This window comes from Glycine soja, chromosome 18 (assembly GCF_004193775.1).
Source record: "Glycine soja cultivar W05 chromosome 18, ASM419377v2, whole genome shotgun sequence".
In the NCBI taxonomy this organism is placed as follows: Eukaryota; Viridiplantae; Streptophyta; class Magnoliopsida; order Fabales; family Fabaceae; genus Glycine; species Glycine soja.
Genome location: NC_041019.1, coordinates 54,690,236 through 54,705,977, shown reverse-complemented (window position 1 = coordinate 54,705,977; position 15,742 = coordinate 54,690,236). Strand labels below are relative to the sequence as shown.

General features: G+C 31.4%; 2 protein-coding genes and 1 pseudogene across 3 annotated transcripts; 2 read left to right on the top strand and 1 right to left on the bottom strand.

Annotated features, from left to right (window-relative positions):
- The first annotated feature begins 5,914 nt into the window (after window positions 1-5,914).
- Window positions 5,915-8,716, top strand: LOC114394445 (UDP-glycosyltransferase 83A1-like). Its single transcript, XM_028356021.1, has 2 exons — window positions 5,915-6,529; window positions 7,604-8,716. The coding sequence occupies exons 1-2, from the start codon at window positions 6,028-6,030 to the stop codon at window positions 8,440-8,442; spliced, it is 1,341 nt and encodes a 446-aa protein (XP_028211822.1). The 5' UTR covers window positions 5,915-6,027; the 3' UTR covers window positions 8,443-8,716.
- Window positions 8,717-9,933: 1,217 nt separating this feature from the next.
- LOC114395718 lies at window positions 9,934-10,755 on the bottom strand (annotated as a pseudogene).
- A 2,049-nt stretch (window positions 10,756-12,804) lies between these two features.
- LOC114397688 (F-box protein At5g39250-like) lies at window positions 12,805-15,323 on the top strand. 2 transcript variants are annotated; one of them, XM_028359863.1, is made up of 2 exons: window positions 12,805-12,956; window positions 14,344-15,323. In XM_028359863.1, the coding sequence occupies exon 2, from the start codon at window positions 14,346-14,348 to the stop codon at window positions 15,099-15,101; it is 756 nt and encodes a 251-aa protein (XP_028215664.1). In that variant the 5' UTR covers window positions 12,805-12,956; window positions 14,344-14,345; the 3' UTR covers window positions 15,102-15,323. The 2 variants fall into 2 exon arrangements, with proteins under 2 accessions (XP_028215664.1, XP_028215663.1); XM_028359862.1 differs by having other exon boundaries at window positions 14,297-15,323.
- The last annotated feature ends 419 nt before the right edge of the window (window positions 15,324-15,742 follow it).

The window sequence follows — 15,742 nt, the reverse complement described above, 5'->3', positions numbered from 1 at the left end:
GAGATATGTTAGTAGAAAACTACTAGCATTATATTGGAAATTTGGAAGTGTTGATCCCTATAAAAATGTCATTGGCTTGTCAGCTTTCATATTGTGATAAAAATAAAAGATTTTCTGTTTACTGTGATTTGAATCATATTGTGATAAAAATAAAAAAAATTCTGTTGACTATGATATGTGAAGAGGACTGACACCAAGTATGGAAAACGAGAACTAGGAGATGAAAGACATGCACAATATATAACATATTTATTAGAGATATTAATTATATTTGTTATTAGCGTTAATTAGTTTTAATTAGTTACCAGTTTAATTCGTTACTCTTAATCAACTATGTTATAATTTATTAACATTAGTTATATAAGATATAATATATTCATATAAAGTTGATTTTTACTCATTTGAGTATTACTCTAATATAAATCAATTTTTTTTTTAATTTTTTTTCCTTTCATTTATATTCATTCATTCATGACAGACAAGAAATTTATTATGGTATTAGAACAATGAATCCATCTCAATTTTTATTTTTTCCATTGCACTTATTTTTTTCCTCTTCGGTAAAATGAAACTTCAATATCAGATTTATGATTTCTTGATCTCATTCACTTCACATTCAGCCTTCCACATCATAATCCACCCATCAAACTCTTTGTTGATTGTCGTCGCCATCATCCATCGTGCACCGCCATCCTCCGCCATGCGTGACCACCCTTCACTGTGAGTTGCGATTTCCGGTTAGTGTTAGCAAGTTTCAATCTCCATGTTAGTCTTCGAGATAAGGCTTTCTTGCACACATCCTGTTTCTATAAATTTCTCTTTGAAGACAAACTTAGTTTTCTATTATACAACATGATGTTTCATATTTATGCAAACTTATCTTTGAAGACAAATCCAGTTTTCTACCGTACAACTTAATGTTTCATTAATATTTAGTCTGTTTTGACTTATTGTTTTCAGTCTGTTTTGGTTTATTGTTTTGATCATTTTAGCTTCTACCATGTGTGGTGGTTAAATATTGTTCATTTGTTTGCTTTTGTTCATGGTGGATAAGTATTGGTTTAATGTCTACCATTAGTGGTTAAGCTTGAGTTGTTGTTGGTTCACAAAGTATTTGTGAAAAGTCTCCATTAAAGATAGATTTTGTGTTATTCCATTTGTTGATGTTTTATGTTGATGTAAGCTTTTGTTCATGGTGATTAAGTATTATTTGAGTTTTTGTCATGGATGGTTAAACATTGAATTGTTGTTTTGCTTTTCTCTTGAGTGGTTAAGCATTAATTTTAGCTTATACTCTTGATGATTAAGCTTTGATGATTTGAGCTTCTGTCAAATGGCTTTGTTGTTGTCTTTGCTTGGTGGTTAAGCTTTAATGCTTGTTTTGCACTCTTGGAAGAAGATTGAGAAAGTCAATGTTGATCGAAGGTTTCTAGGAGCTATGTACCATAGTCGCACCTACATTTTGATTTGTTTCTAAATTTTTATTTTGGCCGATCTATTTTTTGCATGTTTAGCTATATTCCAATTTTCAGACTTTTTTCATTTTCTTTGATGTAGATGTATTATCTTCTCCAAGGTGAAAGTGTTTTTTCTAGCTTACCGGATATTAGAGTTGTAGATTACTAGTATTACTAGCATTAATTAATTTTAGTTAATAACAAGTTAGTTACTCTTGTAATCAATTATGTAACAACTTACTAACATTAGTTATATAAGACATAATATATCCATGTAAGATTGATCTTTGTTAGGTTGAGCATTATTCCAATATCAATCAGTTTTTTCTTTTTCCATTTTTTCTCCCTTCTATTTCCATTTGTATTCATTCATGGTGAGATTTATCAATATGGTGTTTTTATTTTTTATTTTTATTTTTCTTTTACCATATTAAAGAGGAACAGGCTACGGTAGGTAAATAATTTTTTTTTTCACAAAAAATAACAGCATTTGAAATTTATCTCATTGCATGATATTATAATACATCCTTCCTATTTTATCACCATTTCTTTTTTTTTCTCTCTCTTCAACTACTATGCCACCGGCCACCGTTTGCCGTCACTAGAGACAATTTCCGGCAACGATACACCCTCCAACGCCACCATTATCATCCCTCCCCTCTCTCCTTCCCTACTTCCTTATTTGTCACACTACAAAATTTTACACACCGTACATCGATACATCTCTTCGTTTATATTCATAAATACGATAGGATAAGGTAAGATTTTAAAGTGTAAAACGTAGTCTTTTTCCATATTTTACTACACACGATGGATTGGACTTTCGTATTTTATTTTTCATTTGCTAGGCATAACTCTAAAACTGGTTTCAAAGCACATGTAACTTTAAAGAGACATATCTTGTGGCGCTGGTTGCTAGAGCACCGTGACCTTTCTCTTTCGTACGATGGTTGTCCTCCTCGGCACCATTGACGTCGGCAAGTTCAACACTGCGGAGATAGACTTCGTTGCAGATCCACCGTCTACAGATAGGACTGTCAAAGTTCTAGCCGATGGTGCATGGTGATGATGCAGGTAGCTTAGTTTTCAGATCTGTTGAGACTATGGTACAGAGGGTGCACCATTGCCGGAAATCATCTTTGGTGATGACTACCGGTGGTCGGCGGCGGAATAATTAGAGAAAAGAAAACAAGTGGAGGATGCACCGTAATATTACTTTTCTTTCGTAGCCTGCTCCTATTAAAGAAGTATTACTATTTATTATTAGGGTTTTCATAGATTATTTTTTATAAGAAAATTTGGTTCAGTAATTTTTGTGGAATATCTCCTACTTACATTTTTATTTATTCATAATACTCTAACTTAAGAATTTACTTAACAAATTTAAACAACTTTGCACCTATAAATATAATACCTCACTTGTAGAAACATAACAAGAGAAGAACCGTTTTTTTTTAATATCTTTTTTTCTTCTAAACTCTTACGGTTTTACACTTACGTTAATATTTATAACATTTTTAATTTTAAAATTGTTATTGCCTCGCTTTTTAATATATTGGACTATTAATCATTAAAATTATTTTTTTATTATTTTCTTTAACTTATTTTTATTTACAAAATTTATTGAAATTTAATATAAGCCGTACAATACATACTAATTATTAGAAAAGAAGGAATAGTTCACCAGTTGTATTATTTCAGGTCATTGTTGAGCTATTTCGGTAGCCCGAGTCCGTGATACAAACATCCAAAAAATTGTGTCGCCTTCTAATTTTAAAATAATTCAATTTCAATTTAATTTTATAATTATTTTGTTATATTATAATGAGTATTTTCACATTTTTTAATCATTTTCCGCCACCATTAAATCTCCTATTTTTTCTAATTGAAAAGAAAAGTTTGTCTCAACATACTGTCCAATTATTAAATTGAAATGTTTTAGAAAATTAAAAATTAAAGAAATTATGCAATGATTTTAGTGAGAAAAAAAACTTTAACATTATAGATAAAATAGAAGATACACGCACTGTTCGTGATGAATCAACCAAAACCATAATGAAACCAACAATTTAATGTAGATTTGTACAATTATCAGAATAATATCCTTGTAGGAACAATTTTATAGAATTAGATTTATGAAAACTGAAAGTCGATTTAGTTATGAAATTTATAATTTTTTTTGTTAATAATAACTCTTTTCTATAAAATAAAGAACAAAATTAATAAATAAAATTTCTACACTCAAATTTTATGAAAATATTTTGATAAATATTAGTAAATATTGTATTTTTTTATACATAACATATTTTTATTTTATTGTTTAAGCATTATATTTAGGAAAATAATCAAGGATTCACTTGTTTTAAATTAAGTAAAATTATTTTTTTATCAGATTTGAATTATTAATTTAAACCATACAACTAAACATGGATATGTTTAAAATTAAAAATTAGTTATAATTTATGTATACTTTTAAGATATTACTATCTAATGTCCTAGGTGTACAACTTAAAAATTAAAAAAAAGATTTTATTTAAAATCATATGAATAATTTTACACATCCGAATAATTTTTTTTTTCCTTTTTACTTCCTTAACTAATATCATAATGGTACTAGTTAGTATTTGTCGTAATTTTATCATCTAAATTCAATATTTTCGCTTGATACATTCTGTTTAATTCATCTTAGTCATATATTCTATTTTGAAATGTATATAACACGGTGGAAAAGGATGATTACAATGTAAGAAAAGCAGGTCTAAGAACCAAATTATAAAATCAAAGAACCGTTGTCGTCTTTCTTCAAATTGATATGGTCAAACTTAATTCCAACAAAATTAATGGTCAGCATTACTTTGTGAACATTCTATTTATATATAATATTCAGTATTCCCAACTAGTCACAGCTGAATTCTTAATGTGTGTGTCTCGATTAAAATTTATTTTTAAATCTTACCTATATAATCTAATATTCCAAGTTTATGATACTCATCTCTCAAATAACATGGATTCCCATTTGATACATTCTCCTTTGGAGTAGAAATAGACTAAATTTGAGCATCACCTTAGTTAAAAAATACTTGGTCTCAGCTTCATCTATTCACTTGTCATAGGCAGATTTTTTTTATAAGGATGTGGTTTAACTTATATTAAAGCCTGATATAATTAACAAGTCTGATTAAGGATCTATTTAGGAGGTAATTTAAAATTAAAATAAAAGTCAAAATAGGCATATTAAACTTTATAATAGTCAAGTCTTACTTATTTATATGATATAAACATATTTTTAAGGTCTAATATGACATTTATGATAATTTTTTAAAAGCATATTTTGAAATAAAATCTTTGCAAAGGACACAAATTTATCTTTTAATAAATTTATAAGCTTAAGCTTGATACTTTATGCAAGCCTACATGCTTAACATTTAGAAAGATAATTAAATTTAATATTATAATTAATACATTACAACAAAATTAATATAACAACAACAAATATATATTCGTGTTTATTTGAATAAATAGGTTTTTTTAGGTTTAAATGACTTTTGGAATGACTTAAAGTTTAATTTTTTTTAACTAAATAGAAATTTTAATAAATACTCTGATTTATTTTTTGAAAAAAATTCCCTGACTTCAGTTTAACCTAAGTGATAAGTCTTTGTGGATCAGTCTGATGATTTTTCATCCCTAATTTTCATTATCAATTGGGAAATTTCATTATTGTAAAAAGTAGAACTATAAATTTAGTCATCAAATTATATTTAAATTACAAGATTAAAAATGAAATAATATATTTTTTAAATAATCATATAATTATTAATTAATTTATAATGGCAGTCATTCATTTATAATTATATAACTCAAGTTTATGATTCTTAAATATTTTATAATATCAAATCTGAAATTTTTACTTGATGTGTCTACCGGATTCCGACAAACAAACCAACGTTGCATGCACGTATTGCGATGTTCATTAATATAAAAGCCATCATGCTGTTAGTCTAGCAAAGTCTTCAAAAATCAATTAATGGTATATTATTCTTATTACCATATTCTTATTACCAGGTATGTTAATTAATATAAAACGTCCATTGATTCCGTTCTGTAATTTTCAAAGTCGAAATAAATTTGTCGTATAATATATAATTTCCAAGTCAATTGGAATTTGGAAAATTGGAAACATGGACCACACCCTAACCTGCAGCCTACCCGTTCATATCACTCATTAATTTTTTTTTTCTGATTAGTACAAACAAACCCCTTGTACACCCAAAACATAAAAACAAACTAATAAACTATAGGCATGTTCGGATATAAGTCATAAGTTATTTTAAAAATTTCTCTATTTTAAATATATTTTAAGTAAACTCTCAAAAAAATTTATAACTTGTATCCAAACAGACACTATGTTGATTGGGCGTGATTGAATGTTCAGCTAGCATTCAGGTCCATATATATATACAAAAAGTAACAAACCCATTCACGCAACCTCAAATTACACAAAGAAACTATTGTTCTAAGTTTCACCAGTAAATTTTGCTTCACTTGCAAGATTCCAACTCACCCCGTTATGATGGGTATCTCACATTTTCTTGCAATACCTTACCCAATCCTAGGGCACATGAACCCCCTTCTTCAGTTCTCCCAGGTTTTGGCCAAATATGGCTGCAAAATCACCCTCTTGAGTTCAGATGAGAACTACGAAAAACTGAAGAGTGCAAGTGGTGGTGGGAATGACAAAGTCATCATGGACTCACACATAAAGTTGGTGTCTCTCCCTGATGGTGTGGACCCTGAAGATGACAGAAAGGACCAGGCCAAGGTTATTTCCACCACCATAAACACCATGCGTGCTAAGCTTCCCAAGCTCATAGAAGATGTGAATGATGCTGAGGACAGTGACAACAAGATTTCTTGTATTATCGTCACTAAGAATATGGGGTGGGCCTTGGAAGTTGGACACCAACTGGGAATTAAAGGGGCTCTATTCTGGCCAGCCTCAGCTACTTCTTTGGCATCCTTTAATTCCATTCAGAGGCTTATTGATGAGGGTGCCATAGATTCCAAAAATGGTAAGAATTAAGTAGAAGCTACTTCAGTCATTCAGATCATCATGAAAATTATGAAACTAATTTGAAAATAGAAATCACAAGCAAACCTGATTAATTTCTGGCCACATATATGACCGCAATTTATCACATATCCATTTGTACTTTACTATATTCTTCCTGTCACATGCTGCTGTTGTGTACGGTGTATTGGAAATTTCTCATTATTTTTCCAAGCATTATATTGTATCGCTTCCTTAATTGGTTAACTTTTAGGATCAATTTGAGGTTAGGATAACATCTAGACTTAATGCCATGTTCTTTTCTATCATGAAATGTCCTACGTTGTAATATTACTCTATGAAAAAAATTGTCTAGGATTCAGTTCTTACCGTTTATCAAAGTTTTACTGATGTCCATGTGTTTGGATCGAAATTTAATTTATTACACATGTTAGTCTACCTTTTCACATCAAATATGGGGTAGAAAATGCAAAACTAACTTGGTGGGGCTTTGAAGATGCGCATCAAACCATGCCAGAAGATGCGCATCCAAACTCACCCTTTCTTAAGGTTGTCCACCATTTTCGTGGAGATAGCGTAAAATCTAGTACTGTCTTATGCAGTATGAGGAGTGATACAGATTTATTTTGAGATTATAAAACTACTTTATTTTTTTACCTTTTTATGTTTTTTATTTTATTTTCACAATAAATAATTATTTATTTTAATTTTTTAATTAATACCATAAGACACTGGTTGATGAAATTAATTTAACCATAGCTGTAACGCACGTGGGTTTGGATTTGATGCAATTATTTTCAACTACACAAAATATGCACCACTAATTTTATATTTTATAATTTAAAAATAAATAAATATATAAGATAACATAATTTAATCCTTCTGATAATGACTCACCAACTTGCAGTTGCTTTTTTATTGCAGGAATTCTTGGTCCCATTATAGGCAAATACTCCATCAAAGTTATTTTATAAACCGTTATTATACCCTGTTGTTGATCTCATATTTGTACATCATTTTTTTAATAGTGCAGCACTGAGATATGTGTTTGTTAATTGGCATGTTGGCTTTTCAGGACTCCCAACCCGAAAGCAGGAAATTCAGCTTTCCTCTAATTTGCCTATGATGGAGGCAGCTGCCATGCCATGGTACTGCTTGGATAATGCCTTCTTCTTCCTTCACATGAAGCAAGAAATGCAAAACCTGAATTTAGCTGAAAGGTGGCTTTGTAACACCACTTTTGATCTTGAAGCTGGAGCATTCTCCACATCACAAAAGCTCCTACCAATTGGTCCATTGATGGCAAATGAGCACAACATAATATCAATATTGCAAGAAGACAGAACCTGCCTAGAGTGGTTGGATCAGCAACCACCTCAATCTGTCATATATGCTTCATTTGGCAGCATGGTGTCAACGAAACCAAACCAATTCAATGAGTTAGCCCTTGGACTTGATCTCCTCAAAAGGCCTTTTCTTTGGGTTGTGCGTGAAGACAATGGTTACAACATTGCATACCCAGATGAATTTCGGGGAAGTCAAGGTAAAATTGTTGGTTGGGCCCCACAGAAGAAGATTTTGGAACACCCTGCCATAGCATGTTTCATTAGCCATTGTGGCTGGAACTCAACCATTGAAGGTTTATATAATGGGGTGCCCTTCTTGTGCTGGCCATTCTGCAGTGACCAGCTTATGAACAAGATATATATTTGTGATGTGTGGAAGGTTGGACTTGAATTTCACAGGGATGAAAATGGGATAATATTAAGGGAAGAGATTAAAAAGAAGGTGGAGCAACTACTTGGTGATGAAGAAATAAAAGGAAGGGCTTCCAAGTTAATGGAAAAGGTCATCAAGAACAAAGCACAAGGTGATCAGAATCTCATCAAGTTTATCAATTGGGCCAAGGAATAAGAATGCTCTTAATTAATGTCTTGTTTTATGCTTCAATAAAATAATTAATGGAATTAAACGTCTTGCTTTAATATTTAACAACTAAGTTTATACTCCTATAAAAGAATGAAAAATAGAGAAAATGAAATCAGAATGAAAGAAAAATAAAAAAGGGTGGAAATTAGGGTGGTGTTTTGTTAACTGTTATATATTAAAAACAAAAGTTTAGTACCATGTATGTGTTCTTATTTCTTTTTCTTGCATAACGATGCTTTTGTTTTAATTTTTAAATCCAGTCAATCCTTCATCCGTACGAATTAATTCTATGAAGTGATATTTCGCAGAACCTTATTTAATCACGCATGGTTTCATCAATCATATATTGTTTATTAGAATATAATTGATCTTTTTGTGTTGTCGACAAGATCCAAAAGCTTGTAGATTTGGCTAACACGTGTACTCGTGATTGCAACACTTTGGATATTTTAGACAATATAAAATTCTTTTTGCTGATTTGCACAATGTCTTCATCTTTCAAAAAGTGGGTTTTTTATCCATTTAGTTCAACCTTATAAAATTAATTTTTAAGGTGAGGATTATTTTTCACTTATATAATTTATTTTGATACTATTTTTATTCAATATAAAACTTTAACATGTTCCGTCATAAACTTTTATCACATTTTTCTTTATACTCAAGGCTAGTTGTTTAGAATGTGACAATCATAAGGATTCATTCATTTAAGATAGACTCTGATATGATATTAGAAAGTAGATTTTTCAGATTTGGTGAAAGATGTGGATCTTCAATTTAAGAAACATTGTTTATCACCTGACAGTCTCCAGTTATAAAGGAAAATAAGGAACCGTATCTTAGCTTTAGAAATCCAGGAAGATACTAGCATTGGAGATGCTTAATCCCCTTTTCAATTTAAGATACTAGCACCTCTAGAGAACTTTCTCTCTTTTGAATCCCTTCTTTCTCACCTCATATGGACAGATTGTAGCCAATGCATGCATGGTGCGCGCGGTGACATGGTCACACGTGAACAACGTATATGTAGGAGTATTTTATTCATATTACGTTAGATATATACCACCCCGTTTTTTTTCTGCATTAATTTGACCTCCTTTATTGTAAGGGTGTTAAGTAACTAATTAAATTTGAGGTTGAATGATGAAATTGTCAAAATATTTTTGTGCAGTACTGAATGTACCACACTCCGAATTGGAAGTGTGAAAAGTTAGGGTTTCAAAAAGTGATGAAAAGGGGAACTTTGAAGAAGGATGAAGCAAGGGTTTATGGGTCTGGAATGGTTTGAAGAAGGCAAAACTAATTTTGTTGTGCTTGGATTACGATTTGAGAATCCACGTGTTAATTCCAGCGAAAAGTGGTTGAACAACACTTAGAGATGGTGATTCACTCACATTATACGAACCATCATCATCCCATAATTAAACACGTACGATAAAGGTTATTACAAATGAAACATGAAAAGCACCAAAAGGGAAAAGGGTCGACGACAATTATGCCATACTGTTTCTGCATAAGAGTTAACATAGGTTCAACAATCCAAATACAATTCCTTCAAGATCGTTGAGGAATAAGACGAACAGGAAGGCCCTTGGCAGGAATAGGCGTGGGATTGTACGTAATATTCCCATTAGGAATAACAGTTTGACACTTGAACCTCTTCACTAAGTTGTGCATGAACACCAATATTTCCATTCGCGCATACTCGATCTTTTCCAGCACATTCACCAAATGGCACATAAGTATACGGAGCTGGTTCATTTCCTTCTAATCTTCTCGGATCAAATTTCTCTGGCTCTGGGGGAAGTACTCTGGATTTCTGAGTGTTGAACTTGCAATCCAATACAACTGCATGACCCACAAAACAGTTTAAATAGAGACCAAAAAAATCTCTTATGTCTCATATTAGTATTGAACAATTGCATATGTACTATGTCTTAAAAATTCTCTTTTGCAAGAGGATATTTTTAAGCATTGAGGTTTAGCTAAATTCTAGCTAAAACAGTAAAGTCAAACATGTGAAACCATAAATGCATAAGAAAATGATATATATATATATATATATATATATATATATATATATATATATATATATATATATATATATATATATCATTATGCGTACATGTGAATCTGCTTGTACATTTGGCAAAAATTCTAACATAATTTACCTTCCAGCCTTTTGGAATTGAGAATCCATTGAAGTCAAAGTCCTCTATAGCTTCCCTAAAAGCTCCTTGGGCTGGAGGGGTAAGCCTTATTACTTCACAGCAAGCTACATATATTCCACGAATATTTCATCTGCTGGATGCATGAGGACATTGATGTGAGGGTAAATTAGACAAAATCTAATTAATATTAATTTGATAGATCTAGAAGTATTATTTCTACTTGCCTAACTCCATCATAATTTTTTTTCATAAAATTGAATTTATTAAGATATCCAATACACGCAAAATTTTAGTCAAAAAGAAGTTTGACCACCTTTCCATGTTCCTGCTAGTATCTTATTACTTTATCTAGGCTGTGTTTGGTTCTTATTATTATTATTATTATGTGATAGGAGAATGCTAGCAGGAAAAAAGCACATCGAAAACTGCACGGCAACAATGAACATAGTATCATTTCCTTCAAAATGGCCAAATCTCTTATGGAGTTGAAATTTTTTTATATGGTCCCATCAATTTTTTAAAAAAAAATCTCTGTATCTAGTCTCAACCAAACCACCGCTCCCGTATTTCTCTGGCTTTCCTTTCCTTGCTCCTCTCTAGCATTTGATCGCAACCAAAGCATGCCATGCCTTATACTAACAAAAACGCTGAAAGTTAATTAAATACGCTGACTTGGGTGTCGTAACGGACCTGATTCGATATAAGTCATAAATTCTTTTGAGAGTTTCTCTATTCTCAAAAAGTTTATGACTTATCTAAACAGAACAAAGCGTCTTTGGTCAACATAACGTTGGAGGAACTGAGGGACCATGTTTCTCAACTTCTTGGCTTCTTCCTTAGACTTATATTCAAAACTTAAAATAATAATTATTTTAGAACAAATTTTTACTTCTTACGTAATGATTATTATGTTAAATATAATTTTAGTTCTGGTAATTTAAAGTTTTTTATTTTTTGTTCTTCTAAATTTTTTTTTTATTTTTAGTCTTTACAAATTATATGTTTGTTTTCTTTTACGTTCTTTAAATGATTTAAATAACGCTTAGAATAATAGAAAAAAAGTGTTATTTAAAATATTTTAAAGATGAAAAATAAAACAAATATAATTTAGAGAAGGATTAAAATCATTTTTTTATAATGATTAAAAATGTATTTAAACTAAATTTAAAAAATGTATAGGTAATTGTTATATATATAAAGAAATGATTTACTATTGCATTAAATACTTAAATACTTAAATACTTAAATGATTTACTATTATCCATACATATCTTACAACTCTAACACAAGTGCCTCCCATAAAAAATATCTATGGTCTACACCAAAAAATATAAAAAAAAATGTCGAAGCTTTTTGTTGATAGATTTGACAACATAGGAGTCATGTCATCTCATGTCCTACATATTTGAGATAAATGCTTAATATAATATGAGTGTTTGTGAGTTGAGGTTAAATAAAACATATTACTTAATCCAATCAAATTTAAACATGTTAAATTACATCGATTTAAAAATAATGTGAAACATAACCCAATTGATTTCAAGTTGAGTCAAAAGGTTACACTTTCTTTAGAAATTATTTCTTTAAAAAAATAATACAGCCCAAAAAAATGCATCTCATTTCTATCATTATTTTGATATTCCATATTCCAATTCAATTAGGTATCAGAAAAAATGAATTTGGGATTGTAAAGAAAAGAAATATTTTTAATTTTTTTTGGAGAACATGATTAGAGTGTGTAATGTGTAATAAGGCTTTTGTATTTTTTAATCGCCAATCTTTATATGCCACACGGAATCCATCAGTTGAATCCATTGCAAGCCTGCATCAAAGTCTTGTCTGAGTAAGAAAAGAGCTCGTAGTCACTTAATAGGTCTTGTCTTGTTGATAACATGGAAGCAAATAATGAGTTTAGGCAAGTAAGAGTGTGTGATTAAAGAAATAAATGATAAAATTAAAAAAAATGGAGTTAAATAAGGAGGGCTTAGGGAGAGTAGAAAAGAGATGTAACTTGGGGGTTCAAAAAATATTTAGGGGGTGAAATAGGATAAAATAGAGTGGCAACAACAACAAACAACTGCCCTATAATTTTTCTTGGGCCAGATCAGGTTGAAGGGTCATTATTAGACTTTGGGCCTAGTTGTTGGGCCTTTATCATTTTGACACATTCCGAAATTCATTCTCTCTATTTTTCTTCAGACCGTTTCCCTTCACCTTCTTCCCTCAACGTGTCTTCTTTCTAAGGTTCCAGGATCAGATCTCGTTCCCTCGCCACTCATCCTCGGCCGCGCGTCGCTCGCCACGCGCCACCATCAACCGCACCTCTCGCCGGTAACTCCTTATCCCCGACGCCACGCTTCAATATTTTATGTTCAATTCTTAGGTTTTTCGTCTTTGTTGACTTGATTTAGCGTTCTAATCGTTTCGTTTTCAAATCGTGGTTTCTTCATTTTTCCTTCTAACTCGACTTCTCGTTGCTAGAGATATACTTTGTAAACTACTAGGTTTACTTTTATAATTTCAACTCCTTTTTTTTCTTTCTTTCATGCCTGCACTGTTAATGGATGTAATTGAAACTTTATTTCATTTTTTTGGTGTATGACGAAGGACCCAAAACTGTAAGAGATCGTTGTTGATTACATTGTCTGAAAGCTTTTGAAGTTGCTTAAACGAAGAGGAAAAAGCCAAAAAAATGTAGAAAAAAAAAGAATTTGCAAATATATTTTCCACTTTTAAATCTGCATGTTCAGCTTACAGATTTCATGTTAATCCAAAACACAATATATTCATTTTTTGGTTGGTAATTGTTTTTCAACTTATGTTTTCTACCTGAACACCTTGTATCTGGAAAGAACATTTTGGATAGATTTTATATACCGAAGGAGCATAATCTTTTCAAGGATTAAATAGCTCTAAATTGTTGCAAGAGTTGCTTGTCCTTTGGTATGCTTAAGCTCTAAATTCTGTATCTATTTATTTGTTCATTTTATTCTTGCATTATCATGAAGTTTGTGAGGATGAGTATAGCCAAAGACATGAACATTTTTATGCAGAAAGCATCCAGTTTTCTTTTTTTCCTTTCTTGGTGATAGGAAAGAATTTGTATGAGTCCTTAATTTTTCTAACTAATAAATTCTCATTACCTGTGGAGAAATGAGATCCTGTCCCTCAATATTAGGTATAGGATTTGGGTGACTGGCTGAGGTGGGACGACAGTTGAGTTAGTTTTAGTGTTCAGGTCAGGGACTAGTTCAACATGAATCCTGCACAAATGTTATAGATTTGTGAAACCAGCATTAACTTAAAACAGTCAATTTTTTTCTTCTTCTAATCTGCCAAACTCTTCCTTAGGAACTTTGAAAGAAGGAGGGGTAATTGTTATGTGGATTGAGAAATATTTGGTTTGCTTTGATGCCTTGAGATAGAATGGAGCATTTTGAAAATTCAAATTTTCCAGCCTAAATTGCATTAAGAGGAAATTCTGTTAATGTGTGTGTGTATTGATTTTTAAGCATTTCAATGTGCTGCTAATCGTGAATTATGTTTTATCAGCAAAGTGTTTATGTTGAGTCCTGCTTTTGAAAGGGCTTGATAAATTTTTTTTCACATCTTCTATTTCATTTTTCTTGAAATTCTTTAAGATTTATACATTTTTGGATTTTTCATTGCAGTGAATGATCAATAATATATTCAATATTTTATTGCAACTTGGAACTAGCAATGGCATCTGAAGAAGTTCTGAAGGCTGTTTTCCCTTTCCTGGACGGTGTTGATCTTGCTTCTTGTATGGCTGTTGATAAGCAGTGGAAAGACATAGCTAGCGATGATTTCCTTTGGAAATGTCTGTGTGCCAAGAGATGGCCTTCGATCTGCAAGCAACCTAATCCTTCTACTTTAACCTACTACAAGTTTTACAAAACCTTTCATAAACGCCAGCACCGTAGAACTCTTCTCCCTCCGAGAATTTCTTTTGATGATTTGGAGTTCTTCATTGACATTTGGGCTGAAAACACATTACTCTTCTCGGAAGTGGTGCCTGGCTCTGTCCTTCAAGCAGGTTTTAAAGCTCCAGCATCTGGAGTTTGTGACATGCTCAAATTTCAATTGGAAGGTTCTGAATACAAGATGACTTTTCCCGTGGAACCCAGGTTCACTATCCCTTCAGGACAAAACCAGAATGTTAGTGTCTCTGTGATGGTTGGGAGGAAGGATTCAAATAAGGTTGCTCGTGTAATAAACAAGTCCATGTTTGATTACATCGATCGTTCATCATATAGAGCCTTGGCTTTTGATTACCTAGACATATCCCCTGGCTACCCATTTTTGTCTGGCATCCGTGCATGGATCTCTTTGCTATTCATGGAAGATAGAAATGAAGATCTCATGGATGTATTTGGGATCCAAATGGATTTCTGTGATGTAGCAAATTCTAAGGAAGAAGTCTTGTGGCTGTTGGACATGCTTGACTGGAAGTAAATGTTCAAGAAAAGTGTGGTGCCCCATCATTACAACAAAAAGTAATTGGACATTGTGATTTTATGTTAACTTGTTTGTTGATACGGGGTGCATTACAAAGTTTACCATATTATCAGCACCAATAATTTGCGTAATTTGGTATTAATATCTCGTGTGTTTGGAGTATGTAAATACTCGTATAATCTATTATCATCAATAAAAAGCCTTTGTTTAAAGCTTGTACACCAGCACATTATAATGTGATTTCTGTCGGCGCACCTTTGATTTTTGGTGTATACTAATGTTGAAGATAAAATATTTCGGGTAATTATATTAACCTTTTCACTTATTACATGTAAACCCTTTCGTTTGGAAATTTAGACTAATTTATCGGATTAATATGTAAGTTGGGCGTTGGGTTGTATATGATATGGGTTTAAAGGAGGGTAAACAAAAATTGTACTACAATTTAATTTTATATTTTTATGATATTTCCCCTTTCTTAGAGATTAGGACAGGTTTTACTATGTCCTTATAAAGAAACTTAATTCCAACTTGATTAAAATCCGATAATATTTGGGACAAGTCAACTTTATTCCAACTTCATGATTGTTGACTAGAAAATCAATTGTTTCTTTTTTTGAAATGTTCTAATTAAAATC

Bases quoted from the DNA above. Each gene is read 5' to 3' on its own strand.
- LOC114394445 (XM_028356021.1), top strand. From the start codon at position 6,028: ATGATGGGTATCTCACATTTTCTTGCAATACCTTACCCAATCCTAGGG. The intron at 6,530-7,603 runs GTAAGAATTAAG...TTGGCTTTTCAG, and splicing joins TGCCATAGATTCCAAAAATG to GACTCCCAACCCGAAAGCAG.
- LOC114397688 (XM_028359863.1), top strand. From the start codon at position 14,346: ATGGCATCTGAAGAAGTTCTGAAGGCTGTTTTCCCTTTCCTGGACGGT.